The 17,130-nt window shown below is 28.5% G+C and overlaps 1 protein-coding gene across 1 annotated transcript; it reads right to left on the bottom strand.

Moving 5' to 3' along the window:
• Positions 1-14,148: 14,148 nt before the first annotated feature.
• Positions 14,149-16,334, bottom strand: LOC112802789 (protein DETOXIFICATION 49-like). The gene has a single exon (XM_025846134.2). It carries the CDS (start codon positions 16,216-16,218, stop codon positions 14,572-14,574), a length of 1,647 nt encoding a protein of 548 aa, XP_025701919.1. The 5' UTR covers positions 16,219-16,334; the 3' UTR covers positions 14,149-14,571.
• Positions 16,335-17,130: the final 796 nt, after the last annotated feature.

The following is a 17,130-nucleotide window of genomic DNA, read 5'->3' as shown; positions in this document are numbered from 1 at the left end:
TTGGCTCAACACTTGTAAGGGAGACATTTGGCTTGACTATGTCAGCTTTACTCTTAGTGACCATTGGGTGAGAATCCACTGCTACAATTGGATGAACCGGCTCTAGATCCTAAATTGGCAGCACAATTTCAATATTGTTAATAGGAATTGGAGTTGGACTTGATGAGTCTGTTGTTGGCATTCGAGACCTGACTGGAGAGTTAGTAGAGGGGATGTCCATTGGCTGCTGAAGCATGATTGAGGAACTAACTTGAGAGGAGGTGTGATTAGCATAAGGCTATTGACTTGAAACTTGAATCCTGAGACTTGTTTGCTGAGGGTGATGCTGCCTAGCTTCAATTGAGTTTGACACAGTCCTTGAAATGGTTAGTTTTGGAATGGTTGGAATGATTGGGACATTAGGTGAGGCATCTTGATTTTCTGAGATAGTGTTACTGTGAGTGTGATTTGTTGCTTGTTGAAAGGGGAATTGATCCTCAAAGAACACAACATGAGGAGTGATAATGACTCTTCCATCTCGAGTGAGATATTTATAGCCTTTGTGAGAGATTCCATATCCAATAAAGGTGCAAGGAGAAGATCTGAAGTCCAACTTATACTTGTTATAAGCTCTATGATGAGGGAAACACAAGCAGCCAAAACTCGAAGCTGTTTATAGGAGTGCTTCTTGCCAAATAATTTTTCAATAGGATATATGCCATCTAAGACCAGTGTTGGCAGTATATTTATCAGATTTGTAGCAGTGGTGAAGGCCTCTCCCCAAAATTTTGTAGGGATAGATGGACCTGTAAGTAAGGTGAGTCCTATTTCAACCACATGACAATATTTTTTTTTAGCAGCTCCATTCTGCTGGTGAACATGAGGGCATGAAAACCTGCAAATAACTCCTTTGGCCTGCAACAGCTTTGATAAGCTCATATACTCAATAGCATTGTCACTTTGCAACATCTTTAATTTTCGTGTTTAATTGTAACTCAGCATTTTGTTAGAAGTGATTAAATACTGATTTTAATTGAGCTCTAGATTTAACTAGGTAAAGCCATATAAATTTAGAAAATTCATTAATAAATTTTACAAAATACCAGTGTTCACTATTATTAGCAATGGGAATTGGTCTCCAAATGTCAGTGTACAAGTTCTAAAGGAAGTTTGTATACAGTTTGTGAAAGGAAAAAAGGTAAATAATGAGATTTGCCAATACAGCAGGTTGAACAAGCAACTTTGGTTACAATAAGAGAAATTTGACACGTCTTTAGTATTTTTGACACAACACTATGATTGGGATGTCCTAGTCTAGCATGCTAAATTAGCAAGTCATCTTTATTTCCTACTGATGCAGTGAAAGCTTCTGGTGAGCTTTGAAGAGCTATAAACCTATAAAAACCTTGGTGAACAATGCCTTGAAGTACTGTCTCCTGAGTGTCTTTTGTTTTTATACAGCACCTATCATCATGGAATTTAAAGAATTGTCACAACAAAACTGATATACACTCAACAAATTCTTTGTAATCTCAGACACACACAACAATTTCTTAAGGTATAATATTCTAGAGGTCAAATCATATTTAATACACGAATTACCAAAAAAACAGATATGCAAACCTGTTCCATTACCAACTATAACTTGTTTATTGCCACAATACTCTTTTTTTTTTCTAACAGATTTTGCTCATTGTGAGTCATATGATGCGTAGCCCCTGAATTAGGATACCAACTTGAATTCTGAACTATGGCAGATGTTGCTAGGACATTGCAAAAATTGGCATGAGGCTGAGAAATCTGCTGAGAGACCTGATTGCTGTAGCCTGAATTGTTTATATCTCTACTAATGTATCCTTCATTGTTGTAAGCTTGGTTGTTTCCAATCTTGTATCCTTCATTATTGTATCTTCCATTTTCATAATCTCTTTCATAAGGATCTTCATTGTACCTATACCAGCAAGTCCTTACTGTATGACCTATTTTGTTGCAAACCTGACACTAAAGTATGTCATTCATATAACCTCTTGTGTTGTGCATTCTTCCTCCTCTATTGAACTGACCTCTACCAGCTGTAAATTGTCCACCATTTGACTGTTCCTGCATTGAGGGATCTTGAGCAAACCTTCCTCCATTGAAGGCACCTCTGCCTCCTCTAAACATCTTTCATCCTCTTCTTCGAAAACTGCCTCTGAAGCTTCCTCTACCATATTGAGCAATGTTTGCTTGGACAAATGCTTCTGGCTTTCTGAACTTAGAGAGCATGCTCTCATGTGCAATTAACAATGCTTCTCGCTCAGCCACTGTTATGCTTTGAGCTCTTGCTAACACAAAGGTGTATACTAAGGAATACTTTTTAGTTAATCCATGCAAAATTACATTTACATGATCACTCTCATTAATTGACTCTCCAACAGAAACTAGTGCATCAATTATGCCTTTAACCGAAAGTATATATTCTGTCATGGATGCTTTGATCTGAAGAGTACTGAACTTGTGCTTTAGCTGCATTACCTTTGCCTTGATTTGAGAGGCAAAGTGATCCTCAAATCTCTTCCACAATTGATGCATGTAGGTGCATCCAACCATTCGTATAGTGAATGGCTTGTTCATTGAGGCTAACAGCCAAGATTTGAGTAACGCATCCTGCCTTTTCCACTATTAATACTATGCATTCAACACTGCATCCGTTTCATCATCTATAACAACATACTGTTGAAGTTATTTTTTTATAAACTGTTATTGTTTCTAGCAGTTTATGACCTTAGTCAATGTTCACATAAATCTCTATACCATGTACTGATTTATATATAAATTTTGAAATTTATCTCTATATCCTATAGCGATTATATAAATTACAGAGTAAGTACAAGATCAAAATATTATGATTGGGTAATTTTAGTTTATACTTTATTTATTTATGTAATTTTTTCATTAAATTTGGCATCTTATTATATTGTATTTGTAAAAGCATTTTTATTTTTATTTCATTTTTAAGTGAATAGCTTATACCTCGGACATTATTGTCACATTTATATTATTGTAGGTCAACCCATAGGCCAACTAATAAGTAGTAGTTACTGTATATTGTTGCAGTTGACAAAATATATATTAGCCTAATAATAATGTGATCTATAATGGAGGTGACGCAATAGCTAGGATAATAATAATATTGACCAATCAATGCCACCAATGCATTCTTTTGTTGAGCTGGACAAGCCAAGCAGCGAAGTTTGTTAATGTTAAGATCATTATAATCTGTCTTAAGAACACAAGCAAGCAAGATTACTTAGGAGTATATGTTATATTCTTATTGGTGTTATCTGATTTTTTTGTGTGCAAAAAATCACACTTTACTTAGAAGTGATGAAATTAGAACGGCATGAAACCTTGATATTATTTGGAAACATAATTCACGTTTTTTTATAATAATAATAATATAACCACCTATACCAATTGTGTTAAAATAACAGAATTACTTAATTAATTAAAAGTGAAGAATTGTATATAAACAATGTAGCTTCTTTACTTCGACTTTCTAGGTAGTATCTTCATAGAGATTGCGATTATGAGGCAAGCAAATCCCTGCAATTAGCATCAACGAGATCCGTATTATTAATATTAATAATAATAATAATAATAATAATAAATTTCAAGCACAACATATACATTCGAGGTTAAATATATAACCATTTATTTGTATCTTTTTATTAATTTAAAGTTTTTGAAAAAATAGTTTTATATATGATATTAAATTTTTTTATTTAAAAGTTTAGAGTTCGATTTTTTTTAGTTTGAAAAAAAAATTAAAAAATTCAGTATAAAAACAAATAAAAAGTTTTTGTGTGAAGAGATATAATTATACATTCATATAAAACTTTAATATAAATCGAATATTTTTAGGATAAAATTAAAGCAAAATAAAATTTATAAATATTTTAAAAATTTTTAATAAATTTTAAAAATAAAAAATATTTTTTATCCAAAATAAAATAATAAATCATGCCGAAGAAACCAACAATGTACCTCAGAATTCGTTTAACACATTTTCAATGAGTGATTAAAGAGGTTTGCATATACTTATGATAAGATATCCATATTGGGACGGCTAGAGACATTTCCGTAAATTACTTTGTCCTCTTTCTCCAGTTTTATACATACTAATTAATATAACTCATTGTCTTATATGCTCTTAATTAAATTAAAACATTAAGAATGTACAATTATTTTTGTTGATGTTTAAGGATATAATTTAATATTATGTTAATAAAGCCATAAAAAAATTAATTGTTGACCGTATATAGGAGCAAGAAATGGTTAATTATTTATAAAATATTAATGGGTGCGTTCTTCCTTCAGCACGTGGGAGCTCTAAATTCCAGAATGTGAGGTTCCAAATGTTGAATTTAATACTTGAATCCTCTCTATTTTTTGGTGAGAAGTTTTATATATTAACTTGATCGTTTTAACGTTTGTTATTATTGTGATATATACAAGTAATTTTCAGTCTCTATTTTGACAAAAATTGACGGATGTAGATGTAATTTAATTATTCTCATTATTCATTACCCTTTTTCTTTTTACTGTAGAAAATATATAATTATTTAAATATTTTTTTACTAATTTAATTTTTTAATAAATATTTTTATGTATATATAAAGAAAAGAAAAGTTATGCAAAATATTAATCTGCGTAAATTCATCAAGAGAAAAAAAATATTTTGTACGAGAATATATATTTAAAATATAATCATTTTTTATGTTAACTTAAATTTTTTGAATAAATAATTTTATAAAATAATTATATTCTGAAAATTAAAAATTTATGAACTTAAAATTATTTTAAAAAATATAAAATATCTTTGTTTTAACTTTTACCAATTATTATAGTGTCATAAAATTACTTTTTTTTTCTAATTTAAACTGATAATAGTAGACATATAAATAATTATATATTTAATACGACCTTTTATACAAGCTAAAAGCCTCTTTTTTATTTTTGTAAATTTTTGTATATAGATTTTTCTTTCTCTTGTTTTTGTCTTATACCAAAATTCTTTCTTTTGTGATCATAAAAAATTAAACTCTAAATCTTTAAGTCATATAAGCTAACCCTGATATTGTATTATATAATTAATTCTTTTAATAATTTAAACTGATTAGATGAGAAATATAAATGATTATATATATCCAAAGGCAAATTTAGAGGAGGGCCATTAGTAGGGCCATTGACCCCTCAGAAAATTTTAAAATTTCTATATATTATATGATGATTTATTTAATTTTAAAATTGAGTTGTTAGTTTAGTGGCTAATTAGAATATTTCTTATCCCATAACCTAAATTTAAATCTCAATTATTATATTTTGAACATTAATAGTGTATTATATTTTTTTAAGCCAATCATTTTGATCGATAAATTTTTTTAAATTGTTCTTTCTATTCTTTGTTTTTTTATTAACCATTTATTTTTATGATTTTTTTTATTGTTCTTCTATCTTTTTAATTTGTTTCCCTTAACTTTTAAATTTATTATTGTATAAAAATATTTTAATTTTTATAACAAATTCTAATTGAATAGTAAAAAATATATACATAAAAATTAAATTATTTTAATATTTATTTTCTTATAATATTAAAATAATAGCATATTAAATAAATTATATATTAGTATGAATATTTTATTTATTTTATTTATTAATTTATTTTAAATACATATATAAAAAATATTAGAATAACTTATCTATATTATTCATGTTATATTTTTTATAATAATAATAAAAGATAAAAATCAGAATTTTAACTATTATGTATAAAATTATTACTTTTTAGTATAATTTTTTACTTTAATATAGCATTTATTAATAATTTTTATTAAAAATAATAATAAAAAACAATATCATCAATTATATAATACAATATTTAATTATATAAATATTTAATTTTTTATCCCTCTTCAAAAATTTTTTAGATCCGATCCTATATATATCAAATAGACAAATACATAATTTTTTGGTTAATAAAAATATCAAAATTTTTATTTGTATGCTAAAATTAATTATTAAAATTAATTACTAATATATTTGTGTATAAATATATATTATTTAATTTATTTTTAATATATATTTATATTTTAATATATATTTCATATTAACAACTGATTTTAATAATTAATTTTAGAATACACCTAGTATGATTGTAAAAATATATTTGCTAGCATAGTAGTATAGTATATTTATAGCAGGTAGGTCTTACATAAAATTTGTTTAATAAGTATATGCATGTGGTTGGTAAAGTGGATTTATATGCTACTAGACAAACAAACTCCAGAACAAATTATTCACAATGAATGGTTGCCAAACATCGTATCCACAATATTTGTATTTATTCAGGTTTGAGAAAGGTGTAATACCGATTTAATTATAGGTCAAAAAGGCTTTTTTTTTTTAACCTTTGAGATTGATTGAACTCTTGATATTTAGATATATTATTATTAAGAACTTGACTAATTTATTTTGATTGGTTTAAAATTTTATAGAAAAAATATGTTTCCACACAAAATGTTTTCACCCTAAGACTCAAATTATTTAAGATCATTTATAAATATATCAATGTAATTACTATATAAGTAATACATACTCATTTTAAACACTAAAGGATCAATATATATATATATATATATATATATATATATATATATATATATATTATAAGTTAGATTATTTTAGAAAAAAACAAAAAAAAATGTTGGGTATGTTGTTCTGTTTATTGGAGTTTGCATGTACTTATATTGGAGGCGAGGAATCTGGTGCTTAATTGCTGGTGGTGTTATTCAATATTGGCCAATGCAACCAGCGAGTATATTTATATTTAAAAATTTACATAAAAATGGATATATAAAATAGAAACACACACCCACCAAGAAGTCAACTGAATATAAAAACAGAAGCATTTCTATAGAATCTACAAATGATTATTAACTCTCTCTTGCATCGTACGGATACACATGCTCGTCACTCTCCAATCAGTTAATTCCACTCGGATCAGTTTCATTGACGAGGGATTTTACTATATGCTCCTCACTGTGGAATATTAATTTTATATTTTATTATATTACAACTATACATTCGTTTGTTTTTTAAATTATTACGAGGGAATACTCAATTCGGTCCCTGATAATTACTTTAAAATGGCTATGAGGTTTTTAACAAAAAAATATTTAATATAATGATTTTTAAATTTTATTTTTATGGGATTCATTAGTTTTTGTGCAAAAAAAAGAACAAAAAAAACATTAACACATAGACTAATCAGTCTCATAAAACTAAAATTCAGAGACCGAGTTGAATATTTTTTTTGTTGAAGACCTCGTTGTCTTTCAAGGTAATTGTGAGGTAATGTTTAAGATTTTTCTCAATTATTATTATTGTTTCTTTGTTTATTTTATATATATATAAAGAAATTACAAAAATAAATGGAGATGGCTTCTCTTATTATTAAACAATCTTACATTTTTATTATAATGTTAAAGGTAGGCTGCATTTGTTTTTTATTTTGATAACAAAATAGTTATAATTTAAAATTTTATAAATATATAAAATATATTTTTTGTGAGATTTTGATTATCTTTAAAAGTTATCTAATTACCAAATGTAATTTTTGAATAGAGAAAATTTATGCAGTGAATAATTCCATTTTTACTCTTCGTTGCAAAAGAAAATAAAATATATTTGAATAGTTGATTTTTTTATATTATAAAACATTTTTTTAAAAAACTTTAAGTTAATAGAAAAAATATATAAAGGATTATATTTTTAACATATTTATTTATTTATTACTAAAGATATAGAAATTCAAACTCGCAACCTCTTAAATGAATATGGAAAAACTATGCCATTTGAATTATAGCTCATTAGCATTTTAACACATTTATTTAAACAATAATTTCTTTTGACTTTGCATGAATTTTTAAACAAGAGTTTTTTTTTCGCTTTTTATTTGTTTTATACTAAAATTCTTTCTTTTGGTAAACAGAGAATGAACTCTAAAGTAAAAATAGAAATCATAAGACTTTTAGATAATTTTTACATAAAAATTTTGATGCTATATCATAAGACTTTTAGATTATAAAATCTCCGATATCATATGTCATAAAGTTATTTCTTTCAAAAATTTAATCTAAAAAAAAGACATATAAATTATTATATCTCTTATTTTTACATTAATTATAAAATTGTTAACCATATAAAATTACTCTTTTAATTTTATAAAACATCAACATAATCTCGCACCAAATAAATCTTTTTTTAGTCCAAAAACAACGGATAAGAATATGTTTCATAAGTAACAATTAAGTAATTGTTAGTTTCAAACAAGTGATGAGCTAGTTAATCTGATATAAGTCAAATCTCAATTAATTTGCTTAATCAAATTTATAACTAATTAACAATCCAACTAATGCAGAAAGCACCAAGCAAACCTAGTACAATTTTTAAAATATTACTCCTTAATATAAGAGGATAAAATGATACATGCATCACATATTTGTAATATAAAAAATTTAAATATTATTAAAAGTTTATTTTTAGAATATTTAATTTAATTTTATATTTTTTTATTTTATTTATTTAGTAAATTAGATTTTATGTTAGTGAATTTAAGATTTTTGTTATTTTATGCTAATAAGAGATTATCATTACATAGAGAAATTAGAAGCGTGTCAAAATACTTTTTAATTTCGTGATAAAATTATATTATAAACAAATAAGGTTGAATAAGTCTTTTTTCTATTGTATTAGAGAATTTGATAAAAAATTGAGTGCAGGTCTTTTCGATTTAATTTTTAAACTATAATATAGACATATTAGATAGCTTGAGAAATTTCTTTTTTATTATATCAAAAAATTAATAAAAAATAAATAGAGTGATTATTCAATTTTAATTTATTATTCTTTTTCAATTTTAATCATCATCCACAACAATAATCATTAAAACATTAAAATATATATATAATTTACATCGTACATATCCCTACGGTTTTACATATATATATATATATATATATATATATATATATATATATATATATATATATCATTTTTACAGAAAAGTCAACTCATTCCCCAGATTACTTTAAGAAAGAAATTTATTATTATTATTATTAAGTACAAAAACATATAACGTCAGAGATAAAATGTGTGATTAAATAAAATTAAAAAAATTTGAGTATATTGTTCCCCATAATGTCTACTATTAATTATATTATCATTCAATCATTTATTTAAAATTGCAAAGTATTCAATGTTATTTTATTATAATTATTGAAAGAATATGATTAATTGATAACATAAAGTATTTTACACAGATAAATTATTGATTTAGTCTCTTAGCTGTGTACCCAAAAGTTCCCTTAAGATATAAATATAAAAAGTATAACATGAATTTCAATTAAATAGTAGAAGTTATCAAGAAATAAAATAATATGCGTTTAAGCATGCATGCATTGCAGGTACTTAGTGTTGTAAACCAAACTGTGAACCAGAATTAATAAAACCTAAAATGGAAGCCTAATCAGATGACACCTAATGATTGACTTTTTTTTATAGACAATATACATTTTACTAAATACATGGCATGATTAGCTGCATGCCCAGTCTAATTAAATAGCACCTGAATTTAAGAATTATATATATATATATAGTTTGATTAATATTTTAAATTTATATATATTAATTTAATAAATGATATTATTAGATTAATTGGTGAAATAAAAAGGCATTTAGTTTAATATTGAATATTAAAAGTTGTTACAGTTCAACTTTCGATTAGGTATAAAGTTTTAGTCGGCTTAAATATTTTTTTTCAAGATATGTCAGCTCATAAAAAACATAATTTAAATCATATTTATGAGAAATCTTGTATATATTCTGTATACATCTATTTTAATTCTCTCTATCTAATTTAAAAATTGTAGTTGTCTAAATATTTTTTTCGCAAATAATGAATCACAAATAACAAAAGTATATAGCTTTATTGCTAGGGCTGCACACAGATCGGATCGGATCAAATATAGCCTAAAATTCTATCTGATTCGCATTGCAATTATCAGATCGAATCGGATACGATATCCGCAATTTTTCAAGCCGAATCCGATGCGGATCGGATCGGATCAGATATCGGGTATATCCACATAATTCAAGAAAAATGTTTTTATATTCCATTTGGCTATTTTTACAAAAGAAAAATTATTTTTCACCCGTTTAAATATATTTAATTCTAAAATATTATTAATAAAAGTACTTTTGAATAAAAAAAATAATAACACAAGATTTAAGTTTAATTATTCTAAATTGAAATACAATATAAAAAATAAAAAACAAGATATCATAAAATTCATAAAACAACACACCAAAATTCATATCACATTAGAGTTTATTTTCTTAAACTATGTTATTTATATGTGATGTGCGGATATGCGGATTTGCGGATTGGATCCGCGGATATCACTGCCAAATCCGCAATCCGATCCTATTGTAGTGCGGATTGGATCCGATCCGATCTAATGGCTCTGCGGATAGGATAATATCCACAAAATTCGGATCGGATACGATAATTACCACGGATATGCGGATATTATCCGATCCATGTGCAGCCCTATTTATTGCTGTATCTACTTTTGTCATTTATTTAGGTCCATAAATTTAATTATTCACTTAAGCATGTTTCTAATCTCTAATTAAGGTGTAGTATTTGTAGATTTCCATAGAAATTTTCCTAATTCCAAATGACACATATTCTTATCTCTCACTTAATTAATAATCATGATATGCCTATGGTATGACTCAGATCAACATGATGTGAGTCATTAACAACGAGTTAGATGAAACAAAAAAGTTATCATCATATATAATAAATAATAATAAACTTCAGTCTATTCCTTTTCAACATTATTAAAATTTCAATTAATCTTGGCTGACAAATTCTATCTGTCGGTTATGATTTATGACTTATGACTTGACAAATTATTATATAAATATATTATCCAACATCAGTTTAGTAGATAGATGAACTTATAAAAACTAAATTAAGCAACTAACTTTCTCTAAATTGTTTCTTAATCATCATCATGCAGCAGGGGATGCTCTAACAATATTATCTTGTTGACTTGGATTATTATGATTAAATGAGTAGCACTATTGTTTGATGCTAGAGCAAGCTCATATATATAAATAATATGAAAAAGAAGATTTGACCTAACTAAAAAAAAAAAAAATCAAGCCATAATAACAATGCACTTTTGGCACATATTCTTGGTCCAATAGCCTGTGTATCACTAACCAATTCGTTAATAAAAAGAAATTAAAGAAACGAGAGAGAAATTATGTCCATAGATATTTTCTGTCACCCTTTATTGAAACAAGAAATAAAAAGTGAAAAATAATCAGAACCCAAATGATAATTCAATTTATTAAAATTATCTACTTATCCTTTAGTATAAGGTCCATAGAAAAGGAATGTTGATTATATTGTAGCAGAATAATGCATACATTATTTCATCTCATTTTCATTCCCACTTTCAGAAAACAAAAGAAGGGGTCCTGGGTGGGGGACCAAAAAAAAATTTTATTTGATCCTGAAATTTCAAGCTTGTATATATTAATCTATGTACCTTAATTTTTTAAAATAAAAAAAATGAGTTGACTGATAATTAAATCCTAAACCAAACAAATATTAATTTGGTCTTTAATTTTACGATAACAAACGGTAGACATGCGATGTCTTTTTATCAATTTATTATATAAAACTTAACGGTAGTACTTATATATATTGTTATCTACTATGACGTATTTATTTATAAAAGATCGTCACGTAGATAATAAATTTTGGAACAAAATTTCACCTATTTTTTATCGGATTCGTGATAAATAGAGAACAATTGATGAACATTATATGAAAACTCAAAAGATAATAAATGTTTTACCGTCTAAAACTACGTCGTTTTGATGTCCATGTGACAGCAAAGAAACACGTACCACTGTAGATAACGAAATACATAAACAACTCTGTTTCGTTTTGCACTATCTACTAACGAAAGAATATACATATTTATCTTTTATTATCGTAAAGAATCTAATTGACACTTTTTTTTTGTCAAAAGCTAATTAATTCAAAGTCGAAATCATTGAAAATCTAATAATCACTTTACTCAGAAAAAAAAAGAAAAGGAAAAGGTGTCATCCTTATTATTACTACTTTCATTCAATTAATTAATAATGAAAGCAACAAAGCTAAGCAAAGAGGGTGAAGATTTTGTTGCCCCCCACACCTTTCAAAGTCTTAGAGCTGACTCCTCATCAGAATCTGCTTCACCCCATTAAATCAATTTTGCAACTTGTTGGGTGCAACTTGCACTACCCTTTATAATCTCCTCCTCCTCCTCCTTCTTCCTCTTTCTTTTTTTTTTTAAAAAAATCATCTGAATCTTGCATCAATTCCTCTGCTTATCCCCACTAAGAAAGTGTTTCCCTTTTCCCATTTTTTGTGCTTAACTAATGGTCATTTCTTTTATGTTGCATCATATTCTATTTAATAGTAAAAAGAACACATCATGCCCACCAAAAGTTTTGATACAGTGGTACCAAGATCAAATTAAATCCACCAAGCACATAAAAATGTCCCAATTAACCATAAAATCTGGAGAGGAGACCAAGTCAGACCACTTATGTTGCAGCCGGCCTTTAATTTTTGCAATTGCAACCAAATTAATTTTTTTTTGCTTTGATAATTATTAAAATGCTCTGCTAATTGATGATGACCTATACCAATGTGTTTGACCTAAGTTCTACTACTTCTAAACATTTTTCAATCCTATGAGAAAAAAAAATCTTAACTCTCTTGATGCTTGATTAAGACTAATACTCCCTTCATCCCTTGGTATACATTAAACAATTCAGGATTTAAAGGAGCAATAGTGTACTTGATAATTTTAAGACAAATCCCAATTCATTTTGAGTATTAAAGCATGCATTAATATATCCTTTATTTAATTTAATGTGTTCCTTGGAACAAAAAAAAAAAAAAGAATCAGTCATTACCCTTATGAGTGATCTTGTGATATAAATTGATAGCAATTCCATATATAATGCCAACTTGTAAAGATCAGAAGAGGGGAAAACCGATTTTGTTTTCTTATTTTTTGATTTTTTCTTTGCTTTATATAAGTGTAAAGAGAGGTGAATTTGATTAACATCACTGGCATGTTTCATGTTTAAGTGAAGGTGAGGACCATGAGATTAATTGTGGATAGTAAAAGGCACTTCTCTTTCAAGTTTCAAATAGTTGCCTAATCATATTCACAAAACAACCCATGTTTCATAATTTATTTGACACAAAAGGTTCAATTTGGGTTATAGTTTGAACTTTGAATTTCTGTGGGCGGTGCAGTCAAAAGACCAAAGATTTTGATTAGCAGCATGCACAATAAATTCAGAAGCTAAATAGAGACATTGGTTAGAGATTAGAGAAAGAAAGAAAAAAAATAATTCTGCTAGTAACTAGGTTTCAAATTTTAATATAGGTGGAGCAATATAACACTTTTTATTTTTTAAATAAATGAAAAGGTAGACTAAAATAGTTTAATACAAAAATATGGATAGAGAGAATTTGTTAGGAGCAAAAAGTAATTTTTTTGAGAGCAAAAAGTTCATTAATTCTGATATTATTACTCCCATATATACGTCAATTACATAGTTAGAATCATTTTTTTAGCATATACCCATGATTCTTTCATATTAAAATTTTTAGCCATGATATAGTACATTATTTTATGAACATTGATATGTAAATTTATTACATGTCCCAAAATTTTAAACAACGACTCTTGGGTCCTAAGTCCCAAAGTCAATTGATGACAATAAAAGAAATGTTTTCTGAAATCTGATTTATTTTTGAAACAATAAAAACTATTTTTCCCACTTGATAGTATTCACATAATTTGTAAAAGTAGTACAAGAAACAGATAGAGAAGATTGAAATTTAGTCAAGATGGTATATTATCTGTTTTGCAAGGCCTTGTGTTCTTGTTATAAGGGACACAAACAAAAGAGAAAGAAGAAGACAAAAACGTGAATTGTGTTGTGGTACAAAAACTAAAGGAACTAACAAATCAGCAATGATGAAGAAAATCAGTGTCTGTTCTTCTGAGTAAAGCTGAGAGCAAAAAAATAAAAGAGTACGTTACAGAAATAATTGTTACTCCCTTCCACAATCTCCTTTTACTTCTTCCCATGACATTTAATCAATGCACTGCAAAAAAATGCAGAATTTTCCCACCCTTTTTCTTTCTTCTCATCCTAAAAATAAATAAAAATAAAAATAAAATTCCATCAAATAAAAAAGTTATCCTCTGTCTCTACCTGCCACTCCCCTATACAGCTAAAGACAAATTCCCCAAATATTTTTTTTTTCTTTTTCACAATCTCTCACAAGAACCAAGCCATTGAGTTTGAAGATATCTTTAGATCTTAGTGAGCTAAATTGGTGTGGAACACCCTTAAATTCTATGTACCAAAAAAAGAAAGATAAAGGAAAACTAATTAAACCCAATAAGAGTGTTGGTGTTCATCTGAATTATTAGATGAGAAAGAATCTTCCTTGCTTTGAGGTTTGGGTAACTTGTTGTCTGCATCATAATGATGATGATAAACATCTTTGTTCTTATCATCATCATCATTGCAAACTCCTCCAACAGATGGTGATGAAGCTGTTAATTTCTTAGCCCTTTGAGCTTCTAAATCCCAATCAGTTCTAAGAAGAACAACCAACATGGACACAGCACAAGAGCCTTGAGCAGCAAGTAGGCCAAGCCACAAACCTTGAAAATCAAAGCCAGCAAAGAAGCCTAACCAAATTGCCACAGGCATTCCCACAAGATAGAAGCAACCCAAGTTGATGTTAGCACCTGTTTTAGGCCTTGCTGTCCCTCTAAGAACACCACAACCTGTGGTTTGAGGACAGTTACCAAGTTCACAAAGACCTATAATTGGTAACACCATTGATGTCAATGCTATAATCTCTTTGTCCCTTGTGAACATGCTTGCCCACATGTTCCTAACAGTTAGAGCAAAAGCCAGTGCTGATACACCGGAAATGAAGCTGCAAGAGAGTCCTACAATGGCCGAAAGTTTCGCCTTTGAAGGCTCTTGTGCTCCTAGCTTGTTCCCTACCCTTGTGGAAACACTGAAGCTCAGAGAAGATGGAAAAATGTAGAGCAGCGATGTTGTTTGGATGAGAATCCCCATTGAAGCTACGGTTGCTCTTGGATTCAATAACAGACCACACAGCAAGATCATGATCTCGTACCACCACCATTCAAGGCACACAGAAATGCAGCTTGGGATTGCCAAATTCAAGAGCTGCTTCCATTTTGTGAAGCACTCAGAAGAGAATCCACCCCATGTCTTGGAGTGAGTTCCTGAGAGGACTATATAGAGAAGCAAAGAAGCAACAAGGTTGAAATTTGTCCACACCCCACTAAGCGCAACGCCCTTGATTCCAAGGTTGAGGTGAGAAACAAGGAGATAGTTGATTGGTATGTGGAGGAGAATAGAGAAAGTGGCACAGAGTGTTAGAGGCAGAGTAATTGACTGTGTTCTGAGATAAATCCTCAAAGGGTGAAGAAAAGACTGTGCTATGAGGTCAGGGATTGAGAAGAGAAGATATGATTGTGCTTCTATGGCTATGGCCTCATCTTGGTTACAAAGAAGAAGGATTTGCTTCATGTGGAGCCAGAGGAGTGATATTGGGATTGAAGTCAAGAGAAGCAAGAGAATGGTTCTTTGTAAGGATAGGCCTAAAAGCCTGAATTTCTTGGCACCAAAGGCTTGTCCACAGATGGGTTCCATTCCCACGGCTAGGCCGGAGAGGATCGAGTAGCCGGTGATGTTGGCGAAGCCCAGTGCTAGTGAGCCTCCTGCTAAGGCTAGCTCCCCAAGTTGTCCTAAGAACAGCATGGAGATCATTGAACGGCAATACAGTAATAGCCCTGTCAGTATCATTGGAAATGCTATCTTTGATATTGATATTAATTCCTTTAATGACTCTGAGATGTTACTATTATCTGATTCTGATTCAGATTGAGATTCTTCTTCTTCTGCTGCTCCTTTGGAGATCAATGGTAGTGTCAATGTGTTGGTGTTCATGTTTGGAGAGTTGAGATCATGAGATGTTGTTACCTGACACATAGTTATACTTTTCTTTCTTGTTTCCTTTGTGAATGTGTGTAAAAGTGGGAAAAGAACGCTTTTTTGTTGGGGGGTGGGAACAAAGAAAAAGTGAGTTTTTTTGAAGAATGAATGGAGGGGGGTTTGGAAACCATTCTTTGTGGGGGGTTTTATATAGAGGGGCTTTTTGGACTCTTTCACCTCACTTCAACTCTCTTATACATATAAAAGATGCTATATTTGTATTTAAATACATATATTCTGTACTGATTTTTAATGTATTTTAATACAGTATATTATGTTATTTAAAACTTATCTGTTGCTAAAATAAATTGATTCTTTCTTAAAATTAACTGTTGGAATAGCTATTTAAGCAATTACAAATCCACACTATACACTGGAAAGAGTATTTAAGCAATTCTTTTGTTTCCCCTTTTGGAAGGGCTAAAACGTCAACAATTATACAGATATAATGAAGGGGTGTAGTGTAATATCCACTGAATAAGAGAAGAGGTAGTAATACTAATAATAAGATTAATTATAAATTATAGTATAATTACTTGTGAAGTGACTAAAATATGAGGGAGAGGGACAATATTATTAAAGTGGTAGAAACTGTAGACAAGGGTGTTGGAGTGTTTTCTCATTTCTGTTGTATTAAAGGGCCATGTTAAACACAAACACAAAGGTTGTCCTTGAACAGTTTTGTAGGTTAACCAACCAAAAAGCCAAGAAGCCCATTAGACACCATCAATGTTCATCACAACCTTAGCTTATGATATATATTATTTTTTATTGAATTGTTTTTGCTTCTTGCCAACCAACATTATTATTTGTCTCACACATACCTGGGCATGGTTGAGAGTTGAGACTATTGGGACATGGTCACTTATTATCTATAATTTGTTTGTTCAACAAATTAAAATTAAAAAA

Source organism: Arachis hypogaea, chromosome 5 (genome assembly GCF_003086295.3).
Source record: "Arachis hypogaea cultivar Tifrunner chromosome 5, arahy.Tifrunner.gnm2.J5K5, whole genome shotgun sequence".
In the NCBI taxonomy this organism is placed as follows: Eukaryota; Viridiplantae; Streptophyta; class Magnoliopsida; order Fabales; family Fabaceae; genus Arachis; species Arachis hypogaea.
Note: the sequence above shows the minus strand (reverse complement) of the source record. Positions and strands in the feature narration are given on the sequence as shown.